Genomic DNA, 14532 nt, shown 5'->3' on the forward strand with positions numbered 1-14532 from the left:
GGATGAAAAGTAGCAGGAACGGCTTTGATGCCGTAGAGGCTAGCAAGAAGAACTGTTTAGGGGTCGTCAGTTGAAGAGATTGTTTAACATGTTTTAAACTACTACAGTAGCATTGGGGAGGGCAGTAGCTGAAAGGCATTGGCGTCCGCAGGGGGGGCAAGGAGGGGTGCTTGCCCCCCCTGGAGCGTCCCTTCTTGCCCCCCCCCCCCAGGGCCGGCTCTAGGGTGGTGCGGCCGGTGCTGGCTTCCTTGGGCGCCGTGTTTACAACTTAATTAGGATTTTAAAAGCACCTGCTGCACGTTCCTTTCCTCCTGCAATTAACAGGCCTCACAAAAATGTCAAGATAAGTCCTGTGATTAATGTTCTTTCTGGACAGAGATCAGAGTTTTGTGTAGTTGAGGTTTTTGACTTATGTGAAGGTAGTGCAGAAGATTAATGTGCCTACTGCAAAGAACGTGTTCCAAGTAGATTACAGAGTGCATTTAATATAAATAGATCAGCAGGTTACTGCTGTTAAAAGAGCCATCCTTTAGTTACTTGCAATTTATAATTTAAAGTCCTAATATAAAATAGTGAGGTATTAACTTTCATCATAGAAGTGCATACACTCTGCTAAGTATAGAACATTGATTAATGTTGCAAAGGGGGTTCATTTGGGTAGAAATGGATTCTTCTTATTAAAGAAAACTCCCATCTATGCTGTTTCTTTTTCGACTCTGAGTTTGTGCTTCTCCACAGCAAGCACTCCTAAACTATACTGCCTACTAGTATGGATGACATGTGACTCCTACACTTTTAGTCCTTTGGCTTATATAACATTTCCCATACACTGATGTACACAAGTATGATTGATTGTCTGTGTAATGTGTGTGTGATACAAAGTGCTCTGACATACTTTAATGGTATGAGTAGCACTATATAACAAATTCAAAGCATCTGAGAGGGGTGGTTATGGAGACTTGGTCACTGTTAAAGGGTGCTAGTGAGAAAATATGTGGTGGAGGTGGTCATTGAGGGCGCCAACTAGCATTGTCGCACAGGGTGCCACCAGCGCTAAAGCCGTCCCTGCCCCCTGGGGACGCCCATGCCACTATGCATTACACATGGTGCTCCAGCCACTGTTCCTCTCCAGCTCACACTCTCTGTTCTAATCTGAAGCTCCTCTGCATCCCAGGGCTCAGTAGGACAAGACGAGGGCTTCGTTTTCCTGCACCGTCCCTTTGGCACTCTCTTCTAGGTGAACTCCTGTGCATCTCATCGCACGTCACATCTAGACAACACCTGGAGACTCTGCTCTTTTCTAGATCCTTCTGAGTACCCTCTGGCCCACTCCCCTCCCCTCCATCTTATAATTTAGTCAGAAGCGCCAGGAGACCTCAGACTTTATAGCGCGCTCAGACACAATAACAAGATTGAGGCAAAGTCTTTCAAATAATTATCGGGTTATAGTGATGGACTGCCTAGAACAGTTGCTGTTAAGTAAATTACCAAGCAGAAAGAATAGTCACATTTGAATAAAAGAGTATATTTTAACGGAGGCACCGCTCTGACATAAAATGGTGGGCATCAATGGATGATTTTTGATTTAATAATTTGTATTTATCAAGAAAGATAACACAAACAGAAAACAAATGGAAATGAAGTGTTAGGCATAAATCAGTACAGAGGGGGATATCCAGATGGGCTAGGAAGCGCGGATGCTAAGAGGAGAGGGTCTGAGTCCATGTGTAGTCACCGCTGTAGGCCAGAGCAGGGAGTAGGCGCAATGAGCAGGCATATCTAAGATGTATCCATGAGTAGAAATGATCATACAGCCCTTCTGAGTCTTACTCATTGAGGGTAGGAGCAACTTGTTCTGGGCACTTTCCTGCATTGCCGCAACATTACAGATTTCTCATGCAAATCAGGGATGTATTCTTTCAAAATATTTTTTTAGTCCCTTAACGTTTTCTTCCGCCCAATGGTATAGATAGCCAAAGAGCAGAAGTCTTACATCCATGTGACTGATATGCAGGGCCACTGGAATTATGCAATTGTGCAGCGATTTTTGCATAATTTTATATTTGCTGCATTTGTTGCATAATCCAACATTTGCCTTATAATCTGCAGGGTTTAAGAACAAAATAGTTTCTAGCTCAAACGGTTCAAAATTTAGTAAAAATGCAGCAACACATGTTGCCGGGCAGTTGAAAGTCCTTTGCAAAGGTTGACTGATCAACTTTCTGTAGCTTGATGCTATATTTGGATGTTTAACTAGCACTAATGAGGTGCAACCAATGCCCAAACAGTGTTAACAAGTTTAAAAATGACAAAATGAAGTTATACTGTCACAAAATGTGCCACATAATTTGCTTTTTCTTGATGCCTAATTCACTCAACCCTGCCGTTTTATGTGACCCTCCCTGTCTCATAATTACAGTGGCCCTGCTGTTAGGGTATCCCTGCTGAGTGCCTCATATTCTACTCACAGCGTAGAGTGTGATTGGTGGAGTAAGGCTGGGCCTGCCTTACCCGTGTGCTCTAGACTAAGATGCTGTGGCTGCGCTTGTGTGGTGAATGTGGCCTCAGGGAGTTCAGACCTCTGTGAGGACCGTAGACAAAGTGAGGAAAGCATCTGGCTGCCGACGGCAGAGCCACTTTTCGCAGCCACCTCTCACCACTGGCGGGCCCCAAAACGAGGGCAGTGCCTCATGCACACATAAGGGTATCCCAACCTGTGCACTAGAGTCTGAGCCCGCGCTGGCGTCAAAATGAGACGGTCAGAGAGAGAAAACAGTAAAACTCGGGGAGTCATGCAATGACACTGAAATGAGTATGAAAACAGAACACAAACTCAGCATAGCAGGTGCTCCTGAGTAGACTGTGGAAGATATTTCCGTAGCATCCTGCCAAAAAGATGTCTGCATTCCTCACCTGCACTAAGTTACTATCTGGTGACATCAGAAACAAGGGGTTAGTGGGGCAGCAATGACCAAGCAGTTCGAACTTCCACTCTGACCTAATGTTAGAATTGCCATACGTGCTCCAAGACTGCTCGAGCTTGATAAAGGTAAATAAGTTAAGTATCACCAGTACAAGCGGTAAATGTAATTTGTGAGGTATATAGAAAAAATGGTTTTAGAAATATCTGTTTCATTTTGATGTATCATCTCCTTCCCTAATTACCAAACACACAGTACAAAAGGTCGAGAATCCATAATTAGGTACTTTGTAACGCGATAAAAAAGGCCATCCATCCATCCTTTTTCAACTTTGGGCTGAATCTCTTTTTCTGTCCATCTTTTCACAGTTGTTCTTAATCACAGTAAAGCATTGTAAATGGCCATAACACATGTTTTTATTTTTGTATACATTTGACACAGGCAGCCAACTAAATAGCCAGTAAGTGCTTAGAAGAAGGTAAGGTCTAAATGTAGTGGTTGTGAGATTTGCATAATTGAGGACCCCTAATCTGAGATCCTTCGCATACATAGACCTTCTAGGCAGGGGGCACCACAAGTTGTAACTAACACCCCAAACCTCAGGACAGGAAGATTTCCAGGATACTTCAGGTACTGGTCCAGTACCCGAAGTAAAGAGCAGCACAATGGACTACTTATTAAAACTACGTTGGTGCCCTGAGGATAGAAAATGTTGTGCCTTGATCCCTGTTAGAAACCTCTGGCAAGCTAGTTAGTTTGTACCGCTTAATATTCAGCCTGTTCCTTCACCACTTGAAATGCCCTGGTTGGGATATATGCGCTCCTCAGGGGCTTCTCTTTTTCCACTGGCCCCTCTGCTGCCTTTTGCTTGTCGAATCCAACATTAAGTTAACCTAGAAGCACAGCAGGTGCTTCAAGTACCTCAGGTCTGTGAGGGAACCAATGGGATGTTCCAGGGTCAGCGTTGCACACAACAACCATTTCTCAGTGTAGCTGGAAACCAAGGAACCAGCTGATCACAACATGTAAAATGGCTGTTGCATACTGGAGCGCTGGTGATTAACGGGTCGAGGAGGGGCTAGCTTTGCAGGAAGAGGGTGTGGGTGCACACAGTCCATATCATCCTTGTCGAAGGAAACCACCCTTTTGCTGTGGGAGAAACTTACGAGGACAATAGCTACATAACGTAAAACAGATTTAAAAAATATATTTTTCAACTTGTACGACAAAACATATTAGTCTACGTCAGACAGTGAGGTACATGGAAGCGGTCAGAGTAGCAATCAATAAGGAATTCGTCCGTGCTGGAGTGACTGGTGACATAGTAAGTATCAATAGGGCACAGTACGAGAGGAACAGCATAGTGTCTGTCAGTCACTGCCTTAGTTTGCTGCTGATCTTTTTATTCACTCTCAGGTGTGCATTCATGGGAGATTTATATATTTATAGTGTTCTGGCGTGTGGTGCTTGCATCAGGAATTGCCTTTTGTTAAAGGTGTAATTGTACTTCCAGGTTTCTCTGTCCTTTGTTGTTTTCAAGACACCGCTGGTTTCTACTGTGGCTGCTGTTTGTTCGCCATGGGTCAGGTTCTTGTCTCTAGTGAAAGGCGCCCTTCGGCTGTTTTGTAGTGCTAAGAAGTCTACGTTTCTTCAGTTTATACCAGGCTCCTCGCAGAGCGTCTGCCTCTTTCTCTGGTGTTGTTTTTGTGCTCAAGCTGCTCCCCTCCCATTCTCACCTCTCTGAGAGCCAGTGCCCCCTTTGACCCTCTACCTGCCGCCCACCCTCTCCCCCATCCTCTTCTCACGGTTCACACCTTGGTCACCTCCAGCTCGCATTTTCAGAGAGGGCCCCGGGCTCCCTATCAGCGACATGAGGAGGAGGAAGAGAGAGGGGCGACAGAGGAAGACTTGGTGGGGTCGAGGAGACGGATACGATGGGGGGTGAGAGTGAACGAAGAGGGGGGAGAGATAGAGAGAGAGAAGCAGTGGGGAAAGAGAGACCGAGAAGTAGGGAGGAAGGAAGATGGGAGCGCAAGTGAAGGGGGATTGGGGGTCTGGGTGAGGGAGAGCAGCTTCAGAGAAGTGAGGCCTGTGTCCTAACTCCGCCAGTGAAGACAGCGGGTCCAAAGGAGAAAGAACCAGGCCAGACAGAGTAGGTCGAGGCAGTGTGCACGGAGGCAGGCTCGGTGGGTCCGGAAGAGGGACAGGGCAGGCAGAACAGCTCCAGAGAAGGGCGAGCAGAACCGGATCAGGGCGAGAAAATCCGGACAAGCAGATCCTCCCTGAGCAGGGAGATGGCGCAATACACAATCAGAATGTAGTGTTCAGCTTTTGGGGTGCCGGGGGTAACTTTAGGGTTCAGGGTGGGTGTGGGTTTTAAGGTGCCAGGGAGTAATTTTAAGGTACACGGTGGGTTAAAGATTGGGGTGTCAGGGGGATAATTTGAGGGTTCAGAGTGGGTATGGGTTTTGGGGTACCAGGGGGGTAATTTTAGGGTTTAGGGCGGGTAGGGGTTTTGGGGTGCAAGGGGGAAATTTTAGGGTTCAGAACATATGGGTATTGGGGTGCCAGGGGGACAATTTTAGGGGTCAGGGTGGGTATGGGTTATGGGTGCCAGGGGGGGTAATTTTAGGGTTCAGGGCGGGTATGCGTTTTGGGGGGCAGGGGTAATTTTAGGGTTCAGAGTGGGTATGGGTTTTGGGATGCTAGGGGGTAATTTTAGGGTTCAGGGTGTGTGTGGGTTTTGGGGTGCCAGGGGCGTAATTTTAGGGCTCAGGGAGGGTATGAGTTTTGGGGGGATGGGGTAATTTCAGGTTTCAGGGTGGGTATGGGTTTTGCGGTGCTAGGGGGTAATTTTAAGGACCAGGGCAGGTATAGATTTTTGGAGGCCACAAAAGAAAGAGATGGCTGTGGCACAACAACTCTATGGTGTATGAGATCATATGCGGCCTGCTTCCTGCCCCCATGGCTCCTCCTGCGCCCCAGTGTTTCTTGTGCCCCACCTGGCACACATCATGTCGGAGGATGGTGATGAAGTTAACATTTTGACCTCCTGGAAAATTTTCTGCGGACGCCCATGCTGAAAGGCTCTGTCTTTACTGGTGGGCAGCGGTTAGATGGGGACCCGCCATCAGTCTTTCTGTCGGTGGTGGACAGGGGAGCAGTAGGCGGCCGTCATGGGTTCACAGTGACATCCGAGGGGTGGTTTTATAGGTGGACAGAAAAGCATAACTGCGGGTTTCATAGGGGTGAAGTAGAGTGTAATGGATGCGTTAGTAGCAGGCATGAAGGCAGTGGTCTGTGTTTGGAGGTGGTCAACTGAGCGGGCTTCACTTGAAGGTGGCTCATCAAGTAGGAGGATGTGTTTGGTGGGCTGGCTGGAAGCAGTGTTATGTAACTTTGCTGGAGAGCGCAGCAGCAGTATTTACTGATGTATGTAAATCGCCCAATGAAAGGGCAGATGTGACCAATAATGGAACCAGAATCCTTTTTTTGTGGGTTTGGGTGAGCCCCTGCTGTATGGCGGGTTTCTGGCCTGAGAGCACTTGACTGACACGGAGAATGGGGGGCCCCCTCCATGTACTTTGCAGGGGGGCCCCTTCAAGTTTTGTTACACCACTGCTTGAAGCCCCCAGACTTGCAGTAGGTTGCGAATGGCCTACATATATTCACAAGCGCTAAAGTACAAATTGCACAAGATGGACTTCAAGCCCCAACAAATCATTATCTGTCCCCAGAATACAAACCATTCCAGATAATGTGATAAGAACTGACCTCGTTGTGTGGTTGTTTCTGGGGAAACTGTTCAGGTAAACATAATATGATGTGAGATGTGAACGTGCGCTTTACGAATACACATGTTTATGTTATGTTCTGTTGTATGTGAATACAGTTAAAAAGCAGAAAGCTTCAGACTTTCATAACGTCTACAGCTTATCTCCAGGTTTCATTTAAACCAGTTGATTAACCTAACACCATTGCTGTTTAGAAAACAAGATACAGATATTAAGTGAGGAGACTAATAGGGGGAAAACACAACAAAACTAATCTGAGAACATAGAGAACCCTTGAATCAAACGAGACTTCCAGCTGTGGAATGGTACAAGACAGTTTATAGGACGAGGCGTGTGTAGGAGTATTAATGATGTCATGACGCGAGTGACTATAATGCGACTGAAAGTCTCTGTATGAAAATGGAAGAGATTGCAAGAAGGCCTCAGAGCGTACAAGTCCTTCTAAGGGCAATAAACAACCTCACAATGTAGAAAGGACTTGCAAGCTGGTGTGCATGGTAACTTAGGAGTTTGAAAATAGGCAAAGGACTGTGCAAGAACCACACGAGTGCCAATAGTATTGTAAGAGTGTGACAAAATGTAAGAGCGTACATCACCATATTACACACCATTTGAGTGATATCAGTGTCAATCTGTCACCACCAGCCACCATCGTTCATAAGGAGCATTATTGTTTCCACTCAATGTAAAGCATTGACATTTACATTGGCCTCTTGCTATGTGAAGCATATCTTTTTGATATTTTTTTTAACTTTTATCACACATGACATTCTACTACATAAGTATTACCTGAGGTAACGGTGACATTTAACGATGCTGTAAAAAAATAGAAAAAAATAATGTCATTGATGAACACCTTTATTCATAGCTCTGCAAATGTCGTTAAATAAAAATAATCAAGACCTCAAGTATTATGGCCTCGAAGCAGGACTGGCTGCAGCATGAACCCTGCGCCCGTGCAACACCTTCCTGATTTTAGCAATTATAATTATTTACTTGTAGCAATGATAGAGAGAAAGATAAGAAATAACCTGTAGTAACTGAGAATTGCATCTGCAAGCAGTTGTCAGCTCTTGTATTAGGTTTTGACTGACCTCTGAGTGGCGAAGGCCACACTCTGGCTCACTTATGGGATTTGACTTTATCCACTCTGCACTGATAGTGTAAGTCAGCCATAACTGCCTACAGATGGTAATCATGCCAAATATGTAGTCAAAAGGGTCACCATAGTTAGAGCAAAAGCCACACATATAAAGAGGCTATTCAGCAGCCCTTACTGCTCAGAGGTGAATATTATAAACCAGCTATTAAGGTCCATAAAAAAGCGAATAAAATCCAAAACTACACATAGAAAAAGGATTGGTTTAATTAACACCACAGTAGACGAGGATGAAATGCAGAGTAAGAACGCTCAAAGTTAGTGTCGTTGAGTGAAGGCATAGGTTTGTATGTGTTATGTGCACTGGAGGATGATGTAAAACGTAGTGTTTACCGCAGAGGTCTCCATTTTTTTCCAGCTAATTATTTTCAATGAACATCATCTTCACGAGCTGCTAATATGACTAGAATTGGTTCAGTGACCGGATCATGCAAGGTTACATTTGTGGCCACAATATGCAAGATTACCAGCAATAACCACCCCGGTACACCGTGCACGGTTGCCAACAGTAGTGAGAAAAATGCTTTTTCAATGTAGAATGCCTTTGCATGGGTAATACATAAAAACGATAGCTGTAATGCCCCTGACATCAAGTTAGATCTATTTGCAATATGTCTCTCCAACACTGCATGATTCATTATTCAAATATCCACTTTAAATATATTTTGAAAATGCAACTATTTTCTCCAAACATCATCTTATGAGATGTGAAAATATACACATTTTCGTCTCAAATGCACACTTTCCAATTTCGTTTTATATGAATTCATTCAGAGTAGCTTCGAATTTAGTAGGCTACGCTGCACACAGGAGAGCCACTTACAGGTAGGCGGCGAGCTACCAGTAGCTCAACGAAGCCTGGTTAAAGTCTCCTCAGATGCACCCAAAACACACAAATTGACAGATCAGGCTGACAGCTTGACATGGCAGGCATTATTAGGACGATCAATGCAATTTACAGCCAAAGCTTTGCAATGTAGAAGCAGCATGAAAATAAAGGACCAATAGTATAAAGCTGTGCCATTACAGTTCAACTTCAACTCGTATATAACTGAGCGCTAAACAAAACAATAAACAATCGTGATAATCTTGGAATTGGCATATTCCATGATTTTTTCAAATCCGTCCACAAAACAATGGCGTAACATAGGCCCCCCCCATTCCCCTGGTGGGGAGGGGGCCCGAGCTGCATGGGGCCCCTCAGCACAGTACTGAGGCCTGAGTGCTCCGGATTAAATCCAGGGTGGGGGCCCCTCCATGTACATTGCTGGGGGCCCCTTAAACTTTCGTTCTGCCACTGCCGCAAAATATGCTATTTAAAAAACAAGCCTTAGCAAATGCATTAGGTTTCACCTATGTGATTATTAATAAGCTGTTTTTTGTTGTAAGTTGTAGCTTGCTGAGTAGTTGTACAGTATAAGTTACAGAAAGTCTGTTAAAGTGTTATGACTGTTTTTGTACAAAAAGGCAATATATTGTGCTGTTACTAGTGGTATAGTACGGATAATTAATAGCAACATTTTGAAGAATGAAATGAAGGAGGTAAATATTAGAGTTAATTGATGTAATAGCAATATTATGAGATCAGAGGAGTTCTGACAACTTTTTGGTCAGGTGCCTCTGCAACTCCTGCACCATTCATCTCATTCCTCTAGTGCCTCTAGTGCAAGATAACTGCATGTATGACTGCTTGTTTAGTAGTAAAATATAGCAATATTTGATGTTTAGAGAAGTTCTGAAAAGTTTTGTCCCCGGTGCCACTGCACCTGTAGCACCATTGAAATCATGACCCTAGTGCCTGATAGATCACTGTACTTGTGACTGCCTGCTTATTAGTAAAGTTATGCAATATTCTGTGATTAGTGGCGTTCCTAGAACGTGTGGCCCTGGTGCCACTGCACCTGCTGCACCATTCAAATCAAGCGCCTTTTAGCTGCAAGATAACTGCAATTGTGTCTGCCTGTATAGTAGTAAAATATAGCAATAGTAAGTGTTTTAAAGAGGTAATGACACATTTTGGGCCCAGTGCCACTGTACCTACTGCACCATTCAAATAATGACCGTATTGCATGCAAAATACCTGCTCTTGTGATTGCATGTTTTGTAGTACCAATATAGCACTATTAGGTGCTTGGAGGAGTTCTGACAACATTTTGGCCCAGTGACAATGCACTTGCTGCGCCATTCAAATCACGAAAATAGTGCTTGAAAGATAACTGCACTTGTGGCTACGTGTTTAATTCTAAAATATAGCAATATTAAGTGTTTAAAGGAGTTCTGATGACTTTTGGGACCAGTGCCACCGCAACTGCTGCGCCATTCAAATAATGACCCATTCATTTGTCTACAAAATAACTGCATTTGTGACTGTTTAGTGTAAAATGTTAGCAATAATCTGGGTTCACTGGGGTTTCTAGAGCTTTGGGCCCCAGTGCCACTCACCTGCTGCACCATTCAAATCAAATGCCTTTTAACCGCAAGGTAACTGCAATTTGGACTGCCTCTTTAGTAGTAAAATATAGCAATGCTATGTGCTTAGAGGAGTATTGGCAACTTTTGGGCCCGGTGCTACTGCACCTACTGCACCATTCAAATCATGAAACTGTTGTCTGCAACTGCACTTTGTCTGTCTCTTGCGTAGTAAAATATAGCACAGCTCTTGTATATTAACTTTATTTTTAGGGTGCAATGTTTTTTTACAACATTTAGGATTTGATCATAATAACCAAATAGATTCAGTTGAAAAAATCAATCAGATAATAGCTACTAAGTGCAAAGAAAGGTACTGAGGCATGAATAGGAAATGCTCAAACATTCTAAGGCTAAAGCATCTGCTTTACACAACTAAGTAATAAAAAACAAGCATTCCAGCATACTGTTAGAAGCGTCTGCCTTTTGTGTGGGAAGAGATCTTATCTTGATAGTGAATGGGGCTTAAACCGCGTGAACAGCTTTAGTGAAGTATCATAAATACGTGCAGCCAGGGGAAGTTAAAAAAAAAAGCTCCACACAAAGCGAATGAGCACAGTAATTCTGTATTGGGAAATTATAAGAGCCCCCTTTTAAGATATATTAAATAGAAGAGTTTTCACAGGTACAGCGGAAGCGCTGTGCAAGCAGAACCTACAAAATTGTGCTGATCCTCCTTTTTAGTGGCCCAGCAGTGACAGACTAAAGACGGAGTGGTATTTTTGTAGCACATTTTCTGCTTGCCACAAAATAACTCAAGTTTTGAGGTTTGGGAGGCATATTTTGCCTTTTTTGCCACAAATGTTGCCATCCCTGGCTGCAAAATCCTGGGTGGTCTGATTAAGAACAGTAACAGAGAGAAACAGCAAGAGACAGAATTAGCAATATGGAGAGAAAGAAAAAGTAAAAAAATATGGAGATATTGGGAAACATACAGGAAGAGGCGCAGTCTGTTCCGTCTTTTTCAGATTATAATCTTGATTTCTCCACTACTTCAAACTGCTTATTTTTTAAATATCAAATTGAGTGACCAATAGGAGCACGGGAAGCACAGCTCTTCTGCAAGGGAATGTACTTCTTCCTCTTCGGGCGCGCTGGGGGTGGGGGGAAGTAGCCCTTTCCAGTAGTACTAGTACCGGCGTTTTGATTGGTTAATATTCACTCACCATGAATATAGTGCAATGTTAGTTGTATAAATGAGTCCTCACAGTATGACAAGTAATGAAAACACCAGTGAAAATAAGAACACATCCCCCTTTGCTGATGAGTCCTCACAGTCTAACAAATGATGAAAATGCCAGTATAGATTAAATCAGATCACCTGTACTCAGGATTCTTCACTGCCTAACAAGTAATCAAAAAACAAAAGTGATTGTGAGAGACATAGAAAAAGAGAAAGAAAAAGAAGGACATCTAGAAAGACAGGGAAAGTCAGCGAACGACTAAGGCAAGGTGGAGAGACTGGTAAGAAAGAGCGAGACAGAAGAAACAGACATCAAAGAAAAGAAGAATCCTGCACAGAGATTCGGGGTGTGGCTGCACAAAATTCAGGTGAGCCACTTATCTCTGAATTTTTTGTGGCAACAATCTGAACTCATGTTTCTGCCTGTCCAAAGGGATAGTCTTGGTAGTGGTAAAGTCTCTGGAACTCCATGCCATGTGCTGCTTTCAACGCGGGTTGTGCATCGTGAAGGAAAAAAGATTGCGACTACCCTCCAAAGCAGTGGCGGTTGCTCACATTGCTTAGTGGTGCCGGGGGACAATCAAAATAGAAGACTAAATTACAATAATTAAAATTGCACTTACCTGCCGCTCCAACGGCCGCCGCAGTGCTCCTCTATCTGGCTGCACACTGTGCAGGCTCTCAGATGCCAATCCAGGCCATTCCCTCATGCTGGGATGCTGGGAATACTATTCTCAGCATAAGAGAACAGCTGGGATTGGTCTAAGCGGCTTTGTTTGCCGGTCAGACAGTGCCTGGGAGCCTATGGTATTTCTCCAACCCAGCTGTGCAACACAGCTGGGTTGGAAAAACCTAGGTGCACATAACTGTTTGGATTGCCTAAAAATGGCTGTTCAAACTGATATATGGACTTAAAAGTGCCCACCACTCCTCCCCCTGGCATGCCTGACTTGCCTGTTGGACATGATTGCCTGGCCCGCCCCGCTGAAGACTCGGGTAATTTGCTGTCAGACAGGCAAATATAAAATGATAATAAAATGGTTTTATTAACATTTTATATTTTATCTCTTAGCAGGGGGCCGGACCTCCTCTCCCATTATGGAGGAACAACCCCTGTTCCAAAGTGTTGCGCTTCTGGGAGTACATGGAGACACTATCTGTGCCCCTGTGCCCACTATGGCTTTTGTTGTGGGGCAGAGATGGGTCACTTGAGTTGATGCAGATTGCACAAGAGTTGGTGCAGCCGATTTTGAACAGTGACAGAGTATTTTCTTTCTGTTACTTCACAGGACCTACAGTCCATGAGTAAACCCATTACCAGAGGTCCTTCAAAGGACACATCTGTGCCAAAAGTGGGATTGATGACCCATGCTCCTTTGGGCTGCTAGTGTTGCTGATCTCAGACTTCCAGGGTAGGAATGAAAATGGAGGATGCGCCTGGAAGTGGAGATATTAGATTGATTCTTGGAATGACTGGAGTGCCTTTATTAAAAAAAAGCGGTACAAAAGGGGGTGGTGATGGACGGAGCATCTGAATCAATCAAACACTCACACCCAGTCAAAAGATCTGGGTTTAATCCATCACCGTTCTTTAGCCCACTATGCTACCCCAGTTCAGACATGGCTATATGCAAATCAGTCTGACCCTGTGCCTCATGGGAACAGTCCAGCCCGAACTGCCAAGCCATGTCTTCCCTGGACCGGAAACAAGCTTCCGAGGACCGGTTTCTGGCATTCCAGCCATCTTCAGCCCGGCTTGCTTGAATCCAGTGGCAAAGTGAGCAAGGGACTCACGTCTGAGCATACCCTGCCACACTTATGGCGGCCAAAAGCGGTACAAAAGGGGGTGGTGATGGATGCTCAGACGTGATTCCCTTGTTTCCGGTCCAGGGGAGACATGGCATGGCAGTTCGGGCTGGACTGTTCCCATGAGGCACAGGGTCAGACTGATTTGCATATAGCCATGTCTGAACTGGGGTGGCAGAGAGGGCTAAAGAACGGTGATGGATTAAACCCAGATCCTTTGACTGGGTGTGAGTGTTTGATTGATTCAGATGCTCCGTCCATCACCACCCCCTTTTGTACCGCTTTATTAAAAAAAAAAGGGGGAAAAAGGGAAAAATCAGACCATATGAGACAATGATATGGGTTTGGATACCGTTCAGTTAAGTGGCAAGGGAGAGACAGGGACTATTGCACCCCAATCATGATGGTTGAACTTGTTTCTCATTAGAGTCCTGGGGTCTGTCCTGTTACGGCTTCATTGACATTTTGAAAATTTGTGGGGCCCTGTGCAAGATATATTTTGGGACCCTCTGTTTTGAGTGACTTTGAATTCATTACACCTTTTCGGCTCATTTAAGTCCTCCAATACTACACAATATTGAGTTATATATTAAATCTTCAAAAATTGAGGCACGAAAAAACAGTGAATGCTGAAGCTGCATGGTACCTACTAAGTGAGTAAGTAATTCTTTATTGTATGATTACCTAAAAGCATTTACAAATACAGTACATGTTACATCATAAATAAGTGCATTTGGTTGGTTAAAAGGTCTTAAAAATTCAAAGAACATCTAAAAAGGAGAAGAAATTGCAGCAGAAAAAAAGAGCAAGACTGAAAGGCATGGGAGCCTAGACATAAGAGAACAATGAAATGACTAAAAAAGAAGACGCAGTGACGCCAGCGAATAGGACTGAGAGGCATGAGTGTGTGAGCATGCGGAAGAGTATCATGGGAGCATGCATGTGATTTTTATATGTATAGGCATGTGGGATAAGTTGAGGGACAGTGTACCTCCCACAGCGAACTATGCAGTGTTAAATGATGAGTAATAGTGCAAATGGGCAAAGTAGAGAGTTGTGATGCCAAGGTTGCTGCCACAGTTGGCAATCTGTGGTTTACTGTCATCTTCTGTTTTGTGTTGATTGCAGAGCCATTCCAGCTACCACATAGAACTTTCCAATTCTGGCGAGCTCCATCGGCACAGTAGTGGTGCAGATGAA

General features: G+C 44.3%; 1 protein-coding gene across 1 annotated transcript in view; it reads right to left on the minus strand.

The window, feature by feature from the left end:
• The window catches only part of LOC147712250 (scavenger receptor cysteine-rich domain-containing protein DMBT1-like), a 426380-nt gene that overhangs the window by 379913 nt on the left and 31935 nt on the right, over window positions 1-14532 (minus strand). Inside the window, exon 2 of the mRNA XM_086922980.1 lies at window positions 7505-7531. Within this exon, the coding sequence (XP_086779106.1) occupies window positions 7505-7531 (27 nt within the window). The remainder of the gene's footprint in view (window positions 1-7504; window positions 7532-14532) is intronic.

Source organism: Lissotriton vulgaris, chromosome 5 (assembly GCF_964263255.1).
Source record: "Lissotriton vulgaris chromosome 5, aLisVul1.2, whole genome shotgun sequence".
Lineage (NCBI taxonomy): Eukaryota > Metazoa > Chordata > Amphibia > Caudata > Salamandridae > Lissotriton > Lissotriton vulgaris.